The 14747-nt window shown below is 42.0% G+C and overlaps 1 protein-coding gene across 2 annotated transcripts in view; it reads left to right on the forward strand.

The window, feature by feature from the left end:
* Positions 1–916: 916 nt before the first annotated feature.
* UBE2E2 (ubiquitin conjugating enzyme E2 E2) overlaps positions 917–14747 on the forward strand; it is a 202832-nt gene continuing 189001 nt past the window's right edge. The window contains exons 1-3 of one of the 2 annotated variants that reach the window (XM_085051082.1): positions 917–1206; positions 5771–5959; positions 13996–14046. In XM_085051082.1, the coding sequence (XP_084907208.1) occupies positions 5784–5959; positions 13996–14046 (227 nt within the window). In that variant the 5' untranslated portion in view covers positions 917–1206; positions 5771–5783. The remainder of the gene's footprint in view (positions 1207–5770; positions 5960–13995; positions 14047–14747) is intronic. The other variant, XM_085051083.1, reaches the window with a different exon arrangement.

Raw genomic sequence — 14747 nt, forward strand, 5'->3', positions numbered from 1 at the left:
AGAGGCAATGCCTGCCTGCGTGGGAGGTGAGGTTCATTTACCTGGCCACAATCAGGCGACAGCGCCTATCTCCAGCTGGGATGCCGAACGTCACCCGGTGCCGCCAGTGCCCGGGGGCGGTTTGTGCCACCCAGCCGTGATAATGCCACGCAGTGGTCGAAACTACCACGGTGGCCGCACTTTGTGCCTGGGCCCTCCCCGCACGCCGGCCGAGGCACCGCGTGCGCTCGCACCGCCCCTCCGCAGGTAGCGCGGGGTACATCGGCCGCGTCCCCCCCGGCTGCTCCCTCCGGCTGCTCCCTCCGGCTCCGCGGAGACAAAGGCGCTGCGGAGGTGCAGGCGGAGGGCCGGCGAGACCGGGGGCGCGGAGGAGGGGACGACTGGCGAGGGGAACAAAGGAGCCGAAAAAGACGAGAAGAGCCAAGAAAGTTGATACCGGCCTCCGCCGCCCCCTGCCCTGTCCCGGCCCGCCCCTGCCGCCCCCCGGACTTTCGCGAGAGGGCCCGCGGCAGCCCAGCAGCGGCAGGGAGAAAGGCCGGCACCCTCACCTCCATCCCACCCGAATCCCCGACCGAAGGTCTCCGCTCGCCCCATCCCCTCCCGCCTCCTCCTCCTTCCTCTGCCCCGCTGACCCCGCCCAGCTTCCCCCCTGCGGTGCTTCCCTTTAACGCGCGCTCCCGCCGCTGCCTCTTGCCCCTCCCCCGAGCCCGGCGGCGCGCTGTCTCCGCCAGCCCCCGCGGGCACGCGCCCGCCCGCACCCCCCCTCCCGTCACTTCCCCCCCCGCTCCCTCGCCGAAATCGCGCGCGCGCGCTCCCGCCCCTCCCTCGGCGGCCCGCGAGCGTCCGGGATAATTGGCTGGCGGGCGCGCGCGCGCGCGGCACCGGGCGGGCGGGTGGGGGCGCGCGCGGAGGCGGCGGCGGTGCGCGCGCGCGCGCGGCAGCGGCTTCACTTCTCTCCGGGCAGCGGGGGCAGGAGCGGCGGCGGTGAGAGAAGCAGCAGCAGCAGCGGCCGCCGCTGCTGCTCGGGAGAGACGGGAAAGGGGAGAGGAAGCCGAGAGCGAGGAGCGCGGGGGAGCGGGCTCATGACTCAGTGAGCGGCTGCAGCCCCTTTCCAGCCCCGCGCCCGGCCGGAGTCGGGGCGACCGCGACGGATTGTCCCGCAGCCCGTGCCCGGCACCAGCGAAAGAGACCTGCGCTCGCCTGCAGGTAGCAGCGGCTTTTCCCCCATCCCTGCGGGGTACACCTACCTCTGCCCCGGCTGAGCTCCCAGTCCGCCTCCCCTCCCCCCGCCGGGCTCCTACCCCCCCGTCGCTCGCCATCCCTCCCCCACGGCAGCACCCTCTCCCCCACGTTTATCTGCGACCGTCGGTCTCTACCTTTATCCTTCATCTTCCCTCCCCTCTCCGCATCCCCTTGGTGCTGCCTGGTACCCCCTTCCCCCCCTTGTCATCCTCGGCCGTGCCCTTTCTTAGCAGCCGTCCCGGCCGCCCCCGCCTCCCCCGGCCACCTCGGCATCTCTGCCGGCGCTCCCCGCTCCCCCAGGCTCCATCCAGCCTCCATGGCTCCTCAGCACCCCCACACCCTTTCAGCAACTCTTCCGTGTCCATTTGTCCTGCTCGCCCTGCTGCGGGCGGGAGCAGCGACCACCCCCGCTCCCCGCCACCCCTCTGGCCCTGCTCCGCATGGTCCCCGCGGCACTCGCTGCGCCCCTGGGTCGCTCGGGCGCCGGGGTACCCCCTGCCCCCCACCACCATCGAGCTTCCCGGGATGCGCTATCCCCACACCCCCGCCGCAGCGGTGGGCTGGAGCCCCTCGGGAAAGGCACTACCCCGCCCCCCCCAGCCCGGAGCGCCCCGAGGAGCCCCGCAGTCCAACCCTCTCCCTTCTCTCCTGTGCCCCCACTGTCTTCCTCTCGCAGTCTCCTCCTCCTCTCCTTGGTTGTCTCCTACTTCTCACCCTGGCCCGGCCGCCGCCCGCCCGGCCGTGGGAGTGCGGGGTGTGTGTGGTTCTGGGGATGCCCGTGGCCCCCACCCGCTCCCGTTCGGCGGGGGCTTCCCGACGGGAGAGTCGCATGTGCCCACGCGGGGCCGTGGGAGCCCGGGGCTGCCGTCCTGTCCTGTCCCGTCCCATCCCTCCGGGTGCCCGTCTCAGTGGCGGGCCCTCCCCGGCCAGAAACGGGGCACTTTCTGCCTCCCGTCCTGCGATGTGGTGCTCTTTTTGCCCTTTATGGTTTCTAATGAAGATGAAGTAAGGCGGCCGCTGCCGCTGCTGGTCGTAGTGGACCCTGCAGAAATATTCAATTCATCTTGGCTTATAAGAAATTACGACCGCTTTAGAAAGACATCATCACTAGCTCTGCCGCCCTTGGGACCCATCTGCACATTGCCAGGATCTTGCTGTCCCCGACTGGTGGATTTTTTTTTTTTTTTTTTCCGGTGGGGTGTGATAGTGATTGGTGGTTTAGGGTATTTTTGTCTTTTTTTTCCTGTTGGTTTGTTTGGTTTTGCTGTTGTTGTTGTTGTTTTGGTTTTGTTTTGTTTTTATTTTGAGGAGGAAGGGGAAAGTGCCAGTGGATATATTTCACAAAAGCAAAATATTTTGGACACTTTTCACTTCGAATTGGTAGTTGTAGTTACACTTGTAATCTTTCTCTGTGCTGATTCATCTCACGTTGAGGGAGAGACTTTTAAGTCCCCCTTCACTCCTTCCTCTGTCCTCTCTGCTCATTTTTCTCGGCACAACAGCAGGGAGGTTAGCAACCCTCGTGTGAATGTAGAATAGCCTGGCACCGGGAACCTGGACATCGTGTGTCTTCCCCCTTGCTCCGTGTGACAGTTGCAAACACACTCATGGCTCTTCACATTCAAAGATTGTCTTGTATTTCTATCTGTATTAGTGCCAGTAAAATGTTTTCTTCACAGTGTCATCCCCTCAGTTGATTTCTTTTTCCCCATTCTCTTAATTCGTCATATGTTTGTGCCTTTTAAGTTTGACCCCGTTTGAAGTGTCTAATTTCAGTCCCCTTAAAATGCACTTTTACCACAATATTGAATATCCCTTGAACAAAACTTCCTAAAATTGTAGATATTGTGAGGAGAGGGAATAGAAGGACTTGCCTGGATGTCACAAAGGGGAATAGGGAGAGAAGGAAAAATGGGGGGGAAAAAGATTCAAAACCCCAAGAAACTAGCCAGACATCAAATGACAGATTTAAGCATTTTCCTCTTGTAAATGCTGGCATTACATGTTACAGTAATTATATGCTCTGGGCTACTGTTACAGTGTTTGTCTGCTGGATAGTAACCTGAACTTATGAAATGAATACAGTTGTTTTTTGGGTAATAGTAATATTTATAGCCAAGATTATTCATAGCAGATGTCCTATGCTTATAAGCATTATTAAATATGCTTTTAACTTTCTGGCCTGCAGTGTAAAAGCCTATGTACATTGTGAAGAGAGAATTTTTCTCTTTAAAATTAGACGCATTAAGCGAAGTTCAGAAGTAAAATCTGCAGCAAATAAAGGCCAACAAAAGTGTTACAAAAAGAGATGAGGTTGTATTTTAACTTTGTATCGAAGAGGAGAAAATGGATACTTACTATCAAAGTTGCATTACAGTTATTAAACGCGTATTTTGGCTTGTCAGAATGTGATACTTTTGTTGCTTATTACCTCTAAGTGTTCTGCTGCTTTTACCTTGAAATTGACAACTAGGATTTAAATACCTGAACATCAACATGTGTCAATTTATGTATTATGTTAAATATATTGTAGCTGTCCTATAGGAGAAATTGTTCTCTAGGAATGGGCAATTCCTGTATTTTAATTTTAGGGCATGAACTGTGCATTATTTTAGTTACTTTAATAAGCAGGCTAGGTGTTTTGTATTTATTTATATCTATATATGAAAATATTATTTTCTGTTATAAAATAAAAAATGCAGCTTAAGGTGATTAAGGGAAACCTTAGTCACATATCTATCACATGGTATTGCTTGCTGTTTCTTTTAGTGCCTAAACATTTTGAAAGGATGCTATACTTCCGGACTTTTTTTTCAGTACAGCTTCACAAATTAGACAAAAGAGACCTGATTCCTCCTGAAGTTAGTTGGATGTGTCAATAATGCCTGAAGAGATTATTTCTTCTACTCTATAGTGTGTATTATTTGATAGAATTAGATCTTGGTAAGGGTTTTTCAGTATAGCAGTAAATTTATATTTATTCTGTAACTAGAACACTTACAACTTTTTAAAAAGCATCCTTTTCAACATAACCCTGTTGGCATTGATATTAATTTACTTTGCTGTCTCTTTCCATAAATAAGTACAGGGAGTTGGACTTTGTTTAATCCACAGAATGAGCATGGTTGAATCTGAGCCTGAAATCTCATTATTCTCCCTTGAGCGAGTCTTAGAACATGTAATAGTCAAGGTGAATAGTTTTGTTCTTAATTGTGATGATGTCTGTACATAGGTAAGAGGAAAAGTGAGTCAAAGCTCACAGAATTTTAAAACTCTTTGTGTATGAAAGGCGAATTCTTGATTCAGACAGATTTGATCAGAAAACCACCCAGATATATGGGGGTTGCGTGGGTGTAAGCAAGTAAGGTTTGGGCCTGTGGGCTTTTTATTAAAAATCTCCAGAGGAGGACATAGAACACAGGAATATAAGCCACAGATTTCGAGTTAAAGTAAAGACCTGGGTTTCAGTTTGGTTTTGTTCTGATTTGGTTTTGGTTTTGTTGGTTTGGGGTTTTTGTTTGGTTTTGGTTTTTTGGTGTTTTTTTGGTTTTTTTTTTTGTATTTTAAATCAGTCAGTGCCATCACATATGCTAATTCAGTAGGAGTTTTTTGTGGACATCTGCCCTTCATTAGAACAGTTTGAGAGTTTGAAAAGTCATGACAGCTGTAACAGTGGGCTTGTAATACTTCATCTGTCGGCATATTGTTATACTATTTAAAATGAGGGAAGAAATTAAAATAGCTAACTAGTATCAGAAGTGTGTGAATAAAGCATTAACTTGACTTCTGAAATCTACTGAGATTTCTTGCTGCTTATGTTCTCTGACAGGTTTGTTGCTTCATGTTGCCTGAATGAAATGTCAGGAAAAAATTTCCTTATATCCTCTACCAGCATGCTTACTGTTTTAATAAATACAAACAGTCCTGTGTTAGAGCTTTGTAGTTCTGTGTTTCCATCAAGCATGCCAAGATGTGGATTTTGTAATGTGGAAACCCACATTGTAGACTTGGAATGGCCCACAGATTTATTTCATATGGGATAGCAGAGAGTCCTAAGATAGTAATAACTCTCAGTTTTTAACAAACTGTGGTAGATTTGAACTGGTGACATAGTGATGGGACAGGTAACTCACGGTTTTGCTGAGTGATTGAAAAATATAATTCACAGTGAATGGTTTTACACTTCCAGGATTAAGTTCCCACTTCAATAACTTCTGATTTTCATATATATATATATATATATATATGAGGGGTTTGGGGTGGGGGGTTGCTTGGTTGCTTTGTTTTTGTTTTTTGTTTGTGTGTTGGTTGGGGTTTTTTTGGGGGGGAGGTGGTACAGGGTTTAAAATTACCAGCTCTTGAATTATTGTTAATATGCTTGTGTCAAAACTCTTCAGTACAAGGATTACTGAACTACTGTGACACAAATATTATTGTATTAAGACAAAGACATATATCCCATGTGTTCTTTCCTTAAAGCATTGGGCAGTTTCTTCTCAAAAAGCTAATTTTACTTCTTTTTGTTCAGTGCAGCATCTGCCATGTCTACAGAGGGGCAGAGAGTGGATGATAGTCCAAGCACTAGTGGAGGCAGCTCTGATGGAGATCAGCGTGAAGGTGTTCAGCAGGAGCAAGAAAGGGAGCAAGTTCAACCCAAGAAAAAAGAGGGCAAAATATCAAGCAAAACAGCTGCTAAATTGTCAACTAGTGCTAAAAGGTACGGTGTTCTTCCTGGTTGTTTATTTTCCTTTCTCTTTTTTCAGCTGACCATCAGATGTATGTATTGACTCAGTATATTAGTTTTCTGATTATTTTATTATAACACTACCGTATCAGTTTAGTAGCCTTTTGAGACCGGTCACAATAATGAGACCTGTACACTTTTTCCTTTCTTTGTCAGTTTGCCTCTTTCACATGGTTTTAATAGTTGCTTACATGATAAAAGCTGACATTTTTTTATTGCTAATAAAACTCAGACAGTTTTGTAGCCTTATAAAATATATCTCTGTATGTGTATGTATGACTGATGTTGAAACTTGTCAGTGTAACTTACAGTTAATTAACCATAAACATTTCAGACAGTTCAGTAACTCAGCATGTTAGGACTACCATAATACCTATTGCTGTGAAGTACTGCCTTTTCTTTTCCCAGATGGTCAGGTCAGAAATACTTGAGCAAACAATAAATGCATGTTGGTTTCCTTACTTTAAACTGTGGTCTGTTTTAATACCTATTTCTTTTCCTTCCCTTTTCTGCTTGAGAAGAAATGTTGGTTTGTAGAATAGCTATTTAAATTATTCTGCGCTATCATGTCCATCTCCAGATAACAATTGTCTTGCTCGGACCAGACAGAAGGAATTTACAGCTTAGTGTTGCTTTGCTAGTACACGTAGGGGTGTTAGTCTGGGCAAATGGGATTATAGTGATTGAAGTTAAAAAGCCCTCATAAAATAATCTGACAAGAGACCAATTCTGCAGGCTGTCCTGATGCAGAATTCCCAGATCTCGTTTCTTTGCTAATCCCAGGCTGTGTAAACTACAAGACAAAACACTGGAGTCATACTGCTGTGGTAAAGGTGAAGCATCAAGCCCCTACTGCCATAATTTATAACAAATGCATGTAGTCAGAGTCCATAAATAACAGTATATAAATGTGAGTGTACATCTCTTCAGGATTCAAGTCTTTGTTTTGCCTTAATCTGTGCATTACCAGTTACATACTTAGTTCAAAAAAGGATCTTCTGTCTTTCCAGTGAGGTACTCTCATGCTTTCCTTCTGCTACAGATACCTTCCTTACAGCTAGCTTTTCTTAATTTTTAATTCCCTGAGAAATAGTTTCTGGACACCCATTCCTACTATGACACTATTAGGAGATTACCCAGTCATGTTGCTTACAGAATGGCCAGTAAAACTTGCCTGTGTTTCATTTTATGACAAAAAGGAAAAAAAAAAAAGACCGAGCTTTCACTACAAACCACAGTGTTATTCATGTAGTTAATCCTCACAGCCGTTATGGTTTCTGATGTTATTCTCTTTTGTCTGCTTCCTGCTATTATTATCTTTTATATATTAGGAATATTGGATTAGTCATGACTTTTAAGGCCGTAAAAACAGTTTCTACCATCTTTAGAAAGCAGTCTAACTCTGCTGAACTTTGTACAATGCCTGGTGTAATGATGCTACAATTCTGACAAGGGCCTGTGGACACTATCCTATTAAAAAATTAATAATGATATGTCAGAAATTGGTCTATTAATCTTAGCTTTGTATCTTCAAAGCTTAGAGCTTTTATCAACAAGCATTTTACAGTGATAAAATTACTTAAACCTTTTAAAGTTTAATCGTATCTGCTTATGGTTCTGCTGAAACTAATTATGCCATCAGCTGCTGACATCAGTACATTTGTCAGTTAGACTCTAAAGCCAGTTTCACATGTGTAGGAATATTGATTATACATTTTAGAAATATACATTTGATTATACATTTTAAAAGCTGACATGACTTACAATACTTCTGTAGGTATGTGTACAGTATTTTTGAAAAGACGTATTTTAGGAGTGCTGGTTGTCATAGCACTTTCTGGAAGGATTACAGAAACAGTTTTTATAGTAACAGTGGTTTTTATTAGTATCATTTTGGCTTTTTCTTTTTTTTTTTTTTCATTTTTAAGTATTCAGTAGTTTGTCACTTCGTTAGAATTGGGATTTTACCTTTTATAGTCTAGCCAGGTTTTCATATTACAGGTTTTGTTTCTTTGCTTTTTAATTAAAATAAGTACTGTCTCAAGAAAGGTAAATCAGAAATTAAGGTAGAGGCTAAAACGGGGAGGAATAGCACGAAGGAAGGAGAAATGTCTTACAGTCCTCAGTATGTAATAAGTATTACTGAAACGATATAAAATATCTTCATAGCAATATTGTTATTTTAGCTCATTAGAAATGAGGGATAGTGCAGGATTAATAAGGCTCTACTCTGGTACCTTCATTATAGTGAAAGGAGTTAACTCTGCTAAAATCAAATGCTCAAACAACAGAGTGTAATGCCATTGTGGCTTTGGTCAAGATTCCTTAATTCCTGTTAAAAGCATCAAACATCAGCAAGTTCACTGGAGCTAAAGTCACAGACTAAAGACTTGATTCTAACCTGAGTTTGGAAATCAGATTTTCTCTCTTGAAAAGCTTTTTCATACATATGGAATTGTAGTCATGGTGTTGTTGGATTGCATTATGATATCTTCTCTGTATCTTGGTTTAGAATGAAGGTTTCTGCATCTCTGTTTGGAAAAGTCCTGGTTTGATTTTTATTTGTATGTTTATGTATTCAGATTTAAAGAATTTTCAGTGGCATCTGGTTTTATAAAAATCAAGATTTAGCAAGATTTAGTAAACTGCTTCCATGTCTTATGTGTGAATATACTGTTCATGCAGCTTATCTGCTTTCCAAAGTGACCTGATCACAGAGGTTATATGAAACCACTTAAATTTCTATTTGAATAAGATTTCTGGTATTAAGATACGGAGTTTCTTCTGTTAGCATTGCTGTGGATGGCATCAAGAAGGCAGAATGCCATCACATGCTGTCCTTCTCTGCTAATACTCTAGGCCTGGCTGCTATACAGGTGTAATAGCTTACAGCATATGTCGTGCAGCGTACCGGTCCTTCAATTTTCCTCACCCAGAGGGCATCACCTTAAATAGCAACCTTTCTTACCCAACATGTCAAGATTGAGAAACTCGCTGCATATCACAATTACAGTTCAGACACGGAATTGAATTGCTGTCCTTGAAAACAGCAGGCATCTTGTTACCTCTTAAGTAGCAAATCTTAGCGTGACCTTTGGATTGAGAGAAGTGTAACCATTCTTGGCTGACATAGTAGCTCAACAAATAAATGTATTGTTTTGCTTGGCTCCTGAAGTTGCTGGTTGAACATCTGTCAACCTTTGTGTCCAATTCTGACATTTTTTAGTAAATATCTGTGCCTGCAATGAATTGTGAACTGTACAACTTTAGTTGTAATCTTTTCGTTATTCAAAGAAGTTGCAGCCTTAAGGGCGAGCAAATAAGTTGTAGATTAAATTGGTTTGAAATTCAACAAAGTAATACTGAGCATTTTTCCCTATCCCCCCATCCCTCCCTTTTCTTTTACTGAGAGGTTTATTGCAGCAGTACTTTTAAGGAATCTGGAAATTATATTTAGCATGTTGAAGATGACAGCAAAATATGGAGTGCTTTTTCTTACAAGAAATATCCTTGTCATTTATCCATCTTTTAGTATGTAGGTGAGAATATTTCTTTTCCTCCAGTACAAATTTAACAATCTTTAGATCAATTTCCTGCTCAGTCACAATTTCTTTGGTATTGAAATAAATATCAGTGACTGCATTTGTAAATATTTCCAAAGTAGTATATTCTTCGGTATAGGATATTGATTCATCTGGCTTTTATGGGTAGAGAGACATGTGGTTTAGAAAAGTGGCTGTGGTAAGAATAGCTTATTGTCATATAGTCCTCTATTTTATTTATTTTCCTATTAATAATGTTGTGAAATCCTCTAACATCTTTTCTTTAAGCTTTAGAGAAATTTAAACTGTTTCATGAAGGAAACAACATGCAATCCCTTTAGGCTTGGTACAGTAGTAAATATGTGTCTGTGAGAATTAATAATATTTGAAATCCACAATGTACTTTCATGCTTCTGAATTTATGAGTAGATTAACCTTTGCACTATTACTGGAAGGCAACTGTGTTTGTTCTTTTTTGTTAGTAAAATAGAGGGGAAAATTTTTTTTAATGTATGTGTATATATATGTGAGAGAGGAGTCAAATTGACTTCTCAAAGACCAAACAAAGAGTATCAGATCTGACATTGCAAATTAAGTGTCTGTGTGTGCAGCCCAGGGCATTGATTACCAGCAAGGGCCTCACCCCCTGCCATCACCCCATTGCCCAATATGTAGTAAACCATAATGTCATTAGTTTAAATATAAATTGGAGATATATATAGTGGTTTTAATTTAGAGGGTTTTTCCTCTTCGACATAGCTAAACATAACTATTATTGAGGCAGAAAATCCAAAGAAACAGATGCCAGAAAGGACCCTGAAAAAAATGTTTTGTTGCCAGAGGCCACATATTCTCGTGGTGGATCATTTGTGGTCAGCAAAGGAAATGAGGCACGTCCTCTCCTATGGCAGATTCTGGGGGCAACTCAATGGAGATGTGAAGCGAGTGCCAGAGCACGTGCAGACAAAGGCCAGCATGCACACTGGAGGTCTCTATCAGTGCAAGGCTCTCTGGGATGCTGTCCGATGATTTAATTGTAACATTGAATGCTGTGACATGTGAACAAGCTATTGCATGTCAGCTGTTCTGCAGAAACTGTTTATGAATGAGCTCTCAGCATGCATGCGAGGTAAATTAAGGTTGCAACAAAAGAAATGTAAGGTGTATAAATTAATTTTAGTTTGGGACACCACAGAGTAGGAGAATAAACATGGACAGCTTGCTGAGGAGCAATTGATGGACAGTATCATATTATACATTTATCTTGTTTGTATAAAAATAATAATGAATGAAACATCTCTTTATCTTAGATGTTTGCAAGAGCAATTATGTCTTTTGAACATTAGTAGACAGTGCCATCTGATCTATTTTTACGTCTTGAAGCAGAAAGGTGGTTTGTCCTTGTCTGCTCCATCACAGAATAGCTTAATAAAGGGCCATTTTAGTGCTTTGGCATTAGAAGTTTTGGGTTGAACTAGAACAGAAGGTGAAAATGAGAGACCCTTTTGTTTTCAGAATGTAACGAATGTGGGTTAGGATTTAGGAGGAAGAATGTAAAGTTTCTGATCTAGGACTGAAGTTGAAATTGTCAATCCATTCTTGATGTGCCTCATACTCACTGTAATGCCATGAAATATTAACTGCTTTTACTACTATATGTAAGCAAAGGCATGATCTCTGACTCTAGAATAAAGTGCAGTGCCATCACTCTGTAACTTCACAAAAGCTGAAAAAGCAAAACAACTCATAAATCACAAAACTGAAGCTATCATGCAACCTAGGTTTCCCATAGTTTGAATTTGTGATAGTATAAATTACAAAATCATGGCAGAAGTTTGTTATATACAGAAGAAATATTTTAAGCATTCCCACAGTTGTAATATCTCCCTTCTAAAAGTTGTGAATTGTTAGGATTGTTTAAATGGAGTAACTTTTTTTTTAAACAACATATTTGTATTGCTTAACCTTCACTAATTAAAAATATGATGATTTTCAGGATTACCACAATGATTTTGTGCTTGATTAAGCAGACTGTGCCTGTATTTTTACAAGAAAGATAGGATATTTATTGGAGGAATTCTATGTGCTAGAGACACAAATATCTCAATGAGTAGAAAGGAAAGATCAAATTGCTTCCCTTCCACAGAAGTAACTCTGTGTGTTTGTGTGTATGTAGGGTACATAGACCCAGCTGTGGCAGAAATCAGGTATTCAAGGACTTCGATGCATCAGCATGGGAATGTCCAGAAATCCTTAACAATAAAGTTGTTCTCCCCAGAGTCAAAACTCTGGCAGGATGCCTGTAATGTCTTCTTTTTTGTGAACTTGAGGATATGGTGGAGTGCACTTCTGAGTTTTCATGTGACACCAGGTTGGGTGGGAGCAGTTGGTACATGCAAGGGCATTCTTATATTGTATGTGCCAACATACCTGAATGCTTATTTTGATAAGCCATTTGCTTTGCCTATATTTATATGCATAGAAGTTAGAAGAAAATCTAAGCATCTGGGAGAGTATTTTTATCTTTTCAGTGATATCATCAGGTCTTGATTAATGATTATTACCTCTGCCTACAAATCTTGCCCATGTATGTCCTAATTATTTCAGAATGTGGATGATAAAGGCTTGAGTTTCTGGTTCAGGCCAGTTCTCCTACTGCTGTTGGTTCATTTATTCATTATAGCCGTAAAATCAATTCATAGTGGCATAAGGGGAATTTTGATAGTGGCTGTGAGACTCCTTAATGTGTAAGATTGTGTTTGAATTGTAATATTATATAAAGAATTAAATTGCTCATTTTTGCATTATATATGCCAATATACCTGAATGTTTATTTTGATAAACCATTTTCTTTACCTGTATTTATATACAAAATGGGTAGCAATCATTTTTAACAAGATATGTGTAGGTAGACCTGAACCTTTGGCTTGCAGCTTGAGCACCTACCTCAGGAATTTGAGTGATATTATTGTGTTATAACTTCTTTTTTTAGTGTAGGGAATAACAGGAATAGCAATCTGCTCTGTGCATGAAATCTTGTGAAAGAGAAGGAAAGAAGAAAGTACTGAGGATATATTGAATTTGTTTTTCTTTTCCTTTCTCCTTCTAAATGTTCATGTTTTTGCACTGAAGTAGCCCATAAAAAAAAGAGGCTTGGACATAGTTTATAGGGAAGGTGGCCTTTGCAGTCCTGCTTATGGCATCATACTCTGGCAAGTCTTTTGGAACTATAAACTTCTACAAGTTCCTTTGGGAACTCTGTATCCTATTCTGCATACTTCAATTTCTTCAGTTTCTCCAGAGGTCAAGATACTGGCTCTCGTGCAGATGCTGGTGTAAGGGAAAAGAGCCCCTGTTGCCAGCTGTAGCAGAGATCAGGTATTCAAGGACTTGTCTGGGAAGCATCAGCCTAGGAATATCCAGAAATCCTTAACAACGAATTTGCTCTCCCTGGGGGAAGAGCTCTGGCTGGATGCCTGTAATGTCTTTATCAGTGACCAGAGGGATGTGGCAGAGTGCACTGTAAAGTTTTCAGATGACAAGCAGTTTGTACAGGCACGGGCAAAGCCACAGCTACACCTCAGAGGGAGCTCACCAGGCTGTAGGAGAGGGTTGACAGAGAGCTCATGAAGTTCACAAAGGACAGATGAATGCCACTTATGTGGGGAGGACTTCCCCCTTGCACAGATACATACTGGGGACCATTCTTGCTCAGAAGGACGTGGAAGCCTTGGCAGACAGTAAGCTCAATGTGAGGTAGTGACAAAGGCTGGCTGCCTCCTGGGAGGTATTAACAGGAGCATGGCCCATAGACAGATAAAAGAGATTTATCTGCCTTTACTCAGCTCTCATTAAGACTGCATCTGGTATAGCATTTACCCAATTTTGTCCCCTCAGTAAAAAAGAAGGCACATATCAGAGCAGGTCCCGCAGCAGGACCCCAGGATGAGCAGAGAGCTGGAGCACTTGCCTTTAGGGGGATCTGATATCAGCTCCCCAAAATGTAGGAGGTTGTGAAGCCCTGGGTGGGCTTATTCTGGGTAATTATCCTTTGAGGCTGGGGGGTTTTGCCCTGCTGGTACAATATACATTAAGAAGCTAAATATTCTGGAGGGCAAGAACTATAAGACATATAATCAGAGGAGAAATAGAGAAGGAGGGTATATGAGACATTTAGTAATTGTGTGAGCAAAGGAGCTGAGAATCCCAACCTATCAAAAAAGTGTGATTTTCTAGGTGGCTGCCCATGGCATTTGTCTCATACTGGAGGTTCATTTTAACTTTTGATTTGATTTTTACTTTTAAATGTTCTTGCACAGTTTCATGAAATGTTATAGCATCAGCTTTCAATCAGAAATTCTAAGAATTCTATTTTGTTACTATTGATTGCTGTAGAAATGTTCATAAAGTTGAAAGAAACATATTGAAAAAAGTCCTGATAATATCTTTTCTTTTTTTTCTTTTAAGAATTCAGAAAGAACTGGCAGAAATTACATTAGACCCTCCTCCGAACTGTAGGTAAGTTCACCTGGATTTTATTAATTTGGAGGATGGAAATGAAATTTATGGAGCTGTGGAAATTGCATAGGGGACTGGAATAAATTTTAGTTATTCCTTTGTGCTGATTACTTAGTAATTTTGGAATAAGAGCTGATAGATAGTATGTTGCCTGCATGTGAGGAATTGATATGGCATACTTTCTGGTAACCAAAGTAATGGCATAAATGGATGCATTCTATGATACATAAATAGATACAGGACAAATATCAAATCATCCTTTATTTGAGATATTAAATCAATAGTATTTTGTTTGGTTCTGTAAAATGTAATCTTGGTGGCAGTGGTTTGGTGTATTTGATTCCTTTTTCTTGCAAATTGTTAACACACTGTGAGTATAATGGAGAAGCGAGAATGTTATAGGCACAAACTGTTAGTAATTTTCTGACTGCATTTGTGGCAATCATTTGCAATATTCAGTGGACACGTCCTGAATTAGAGTATATCGTCCATATAGACATTCTGCTAATGGCTATGTGCTTGTTTGGTTTGGTTTGGGTTTTTTGTTTTGATGTGGTTTTGGGGTTTTTTTTTTTTGTTTTGCGTTTTGGTTTTTTGACATTTTGGTTTGGTTGTTTTTTTTTTTTTTGTCGGGTATGTTTACTTCTGGTGTGTTTAAAATTGGCTTTGAAATGAATGATGAGGTAGACCTTGAAACCCTC

Source organism: Lichenostomus cassidix, chromosome 2 (genome assembly GCF_008360975.1).
Source record: "Lichenostomus cassidix isolate B80296 chromosome 2, HeHo_3.0, whole genome shotgun sequence".
Classification (NCBI taxonomy): domain Eukaryota; kingdom Metazoa; phylum Chordata; class Aves; order Passeriformes; family Meliphagidae; genus Lichenostomus; species Lichenostomus cassidix.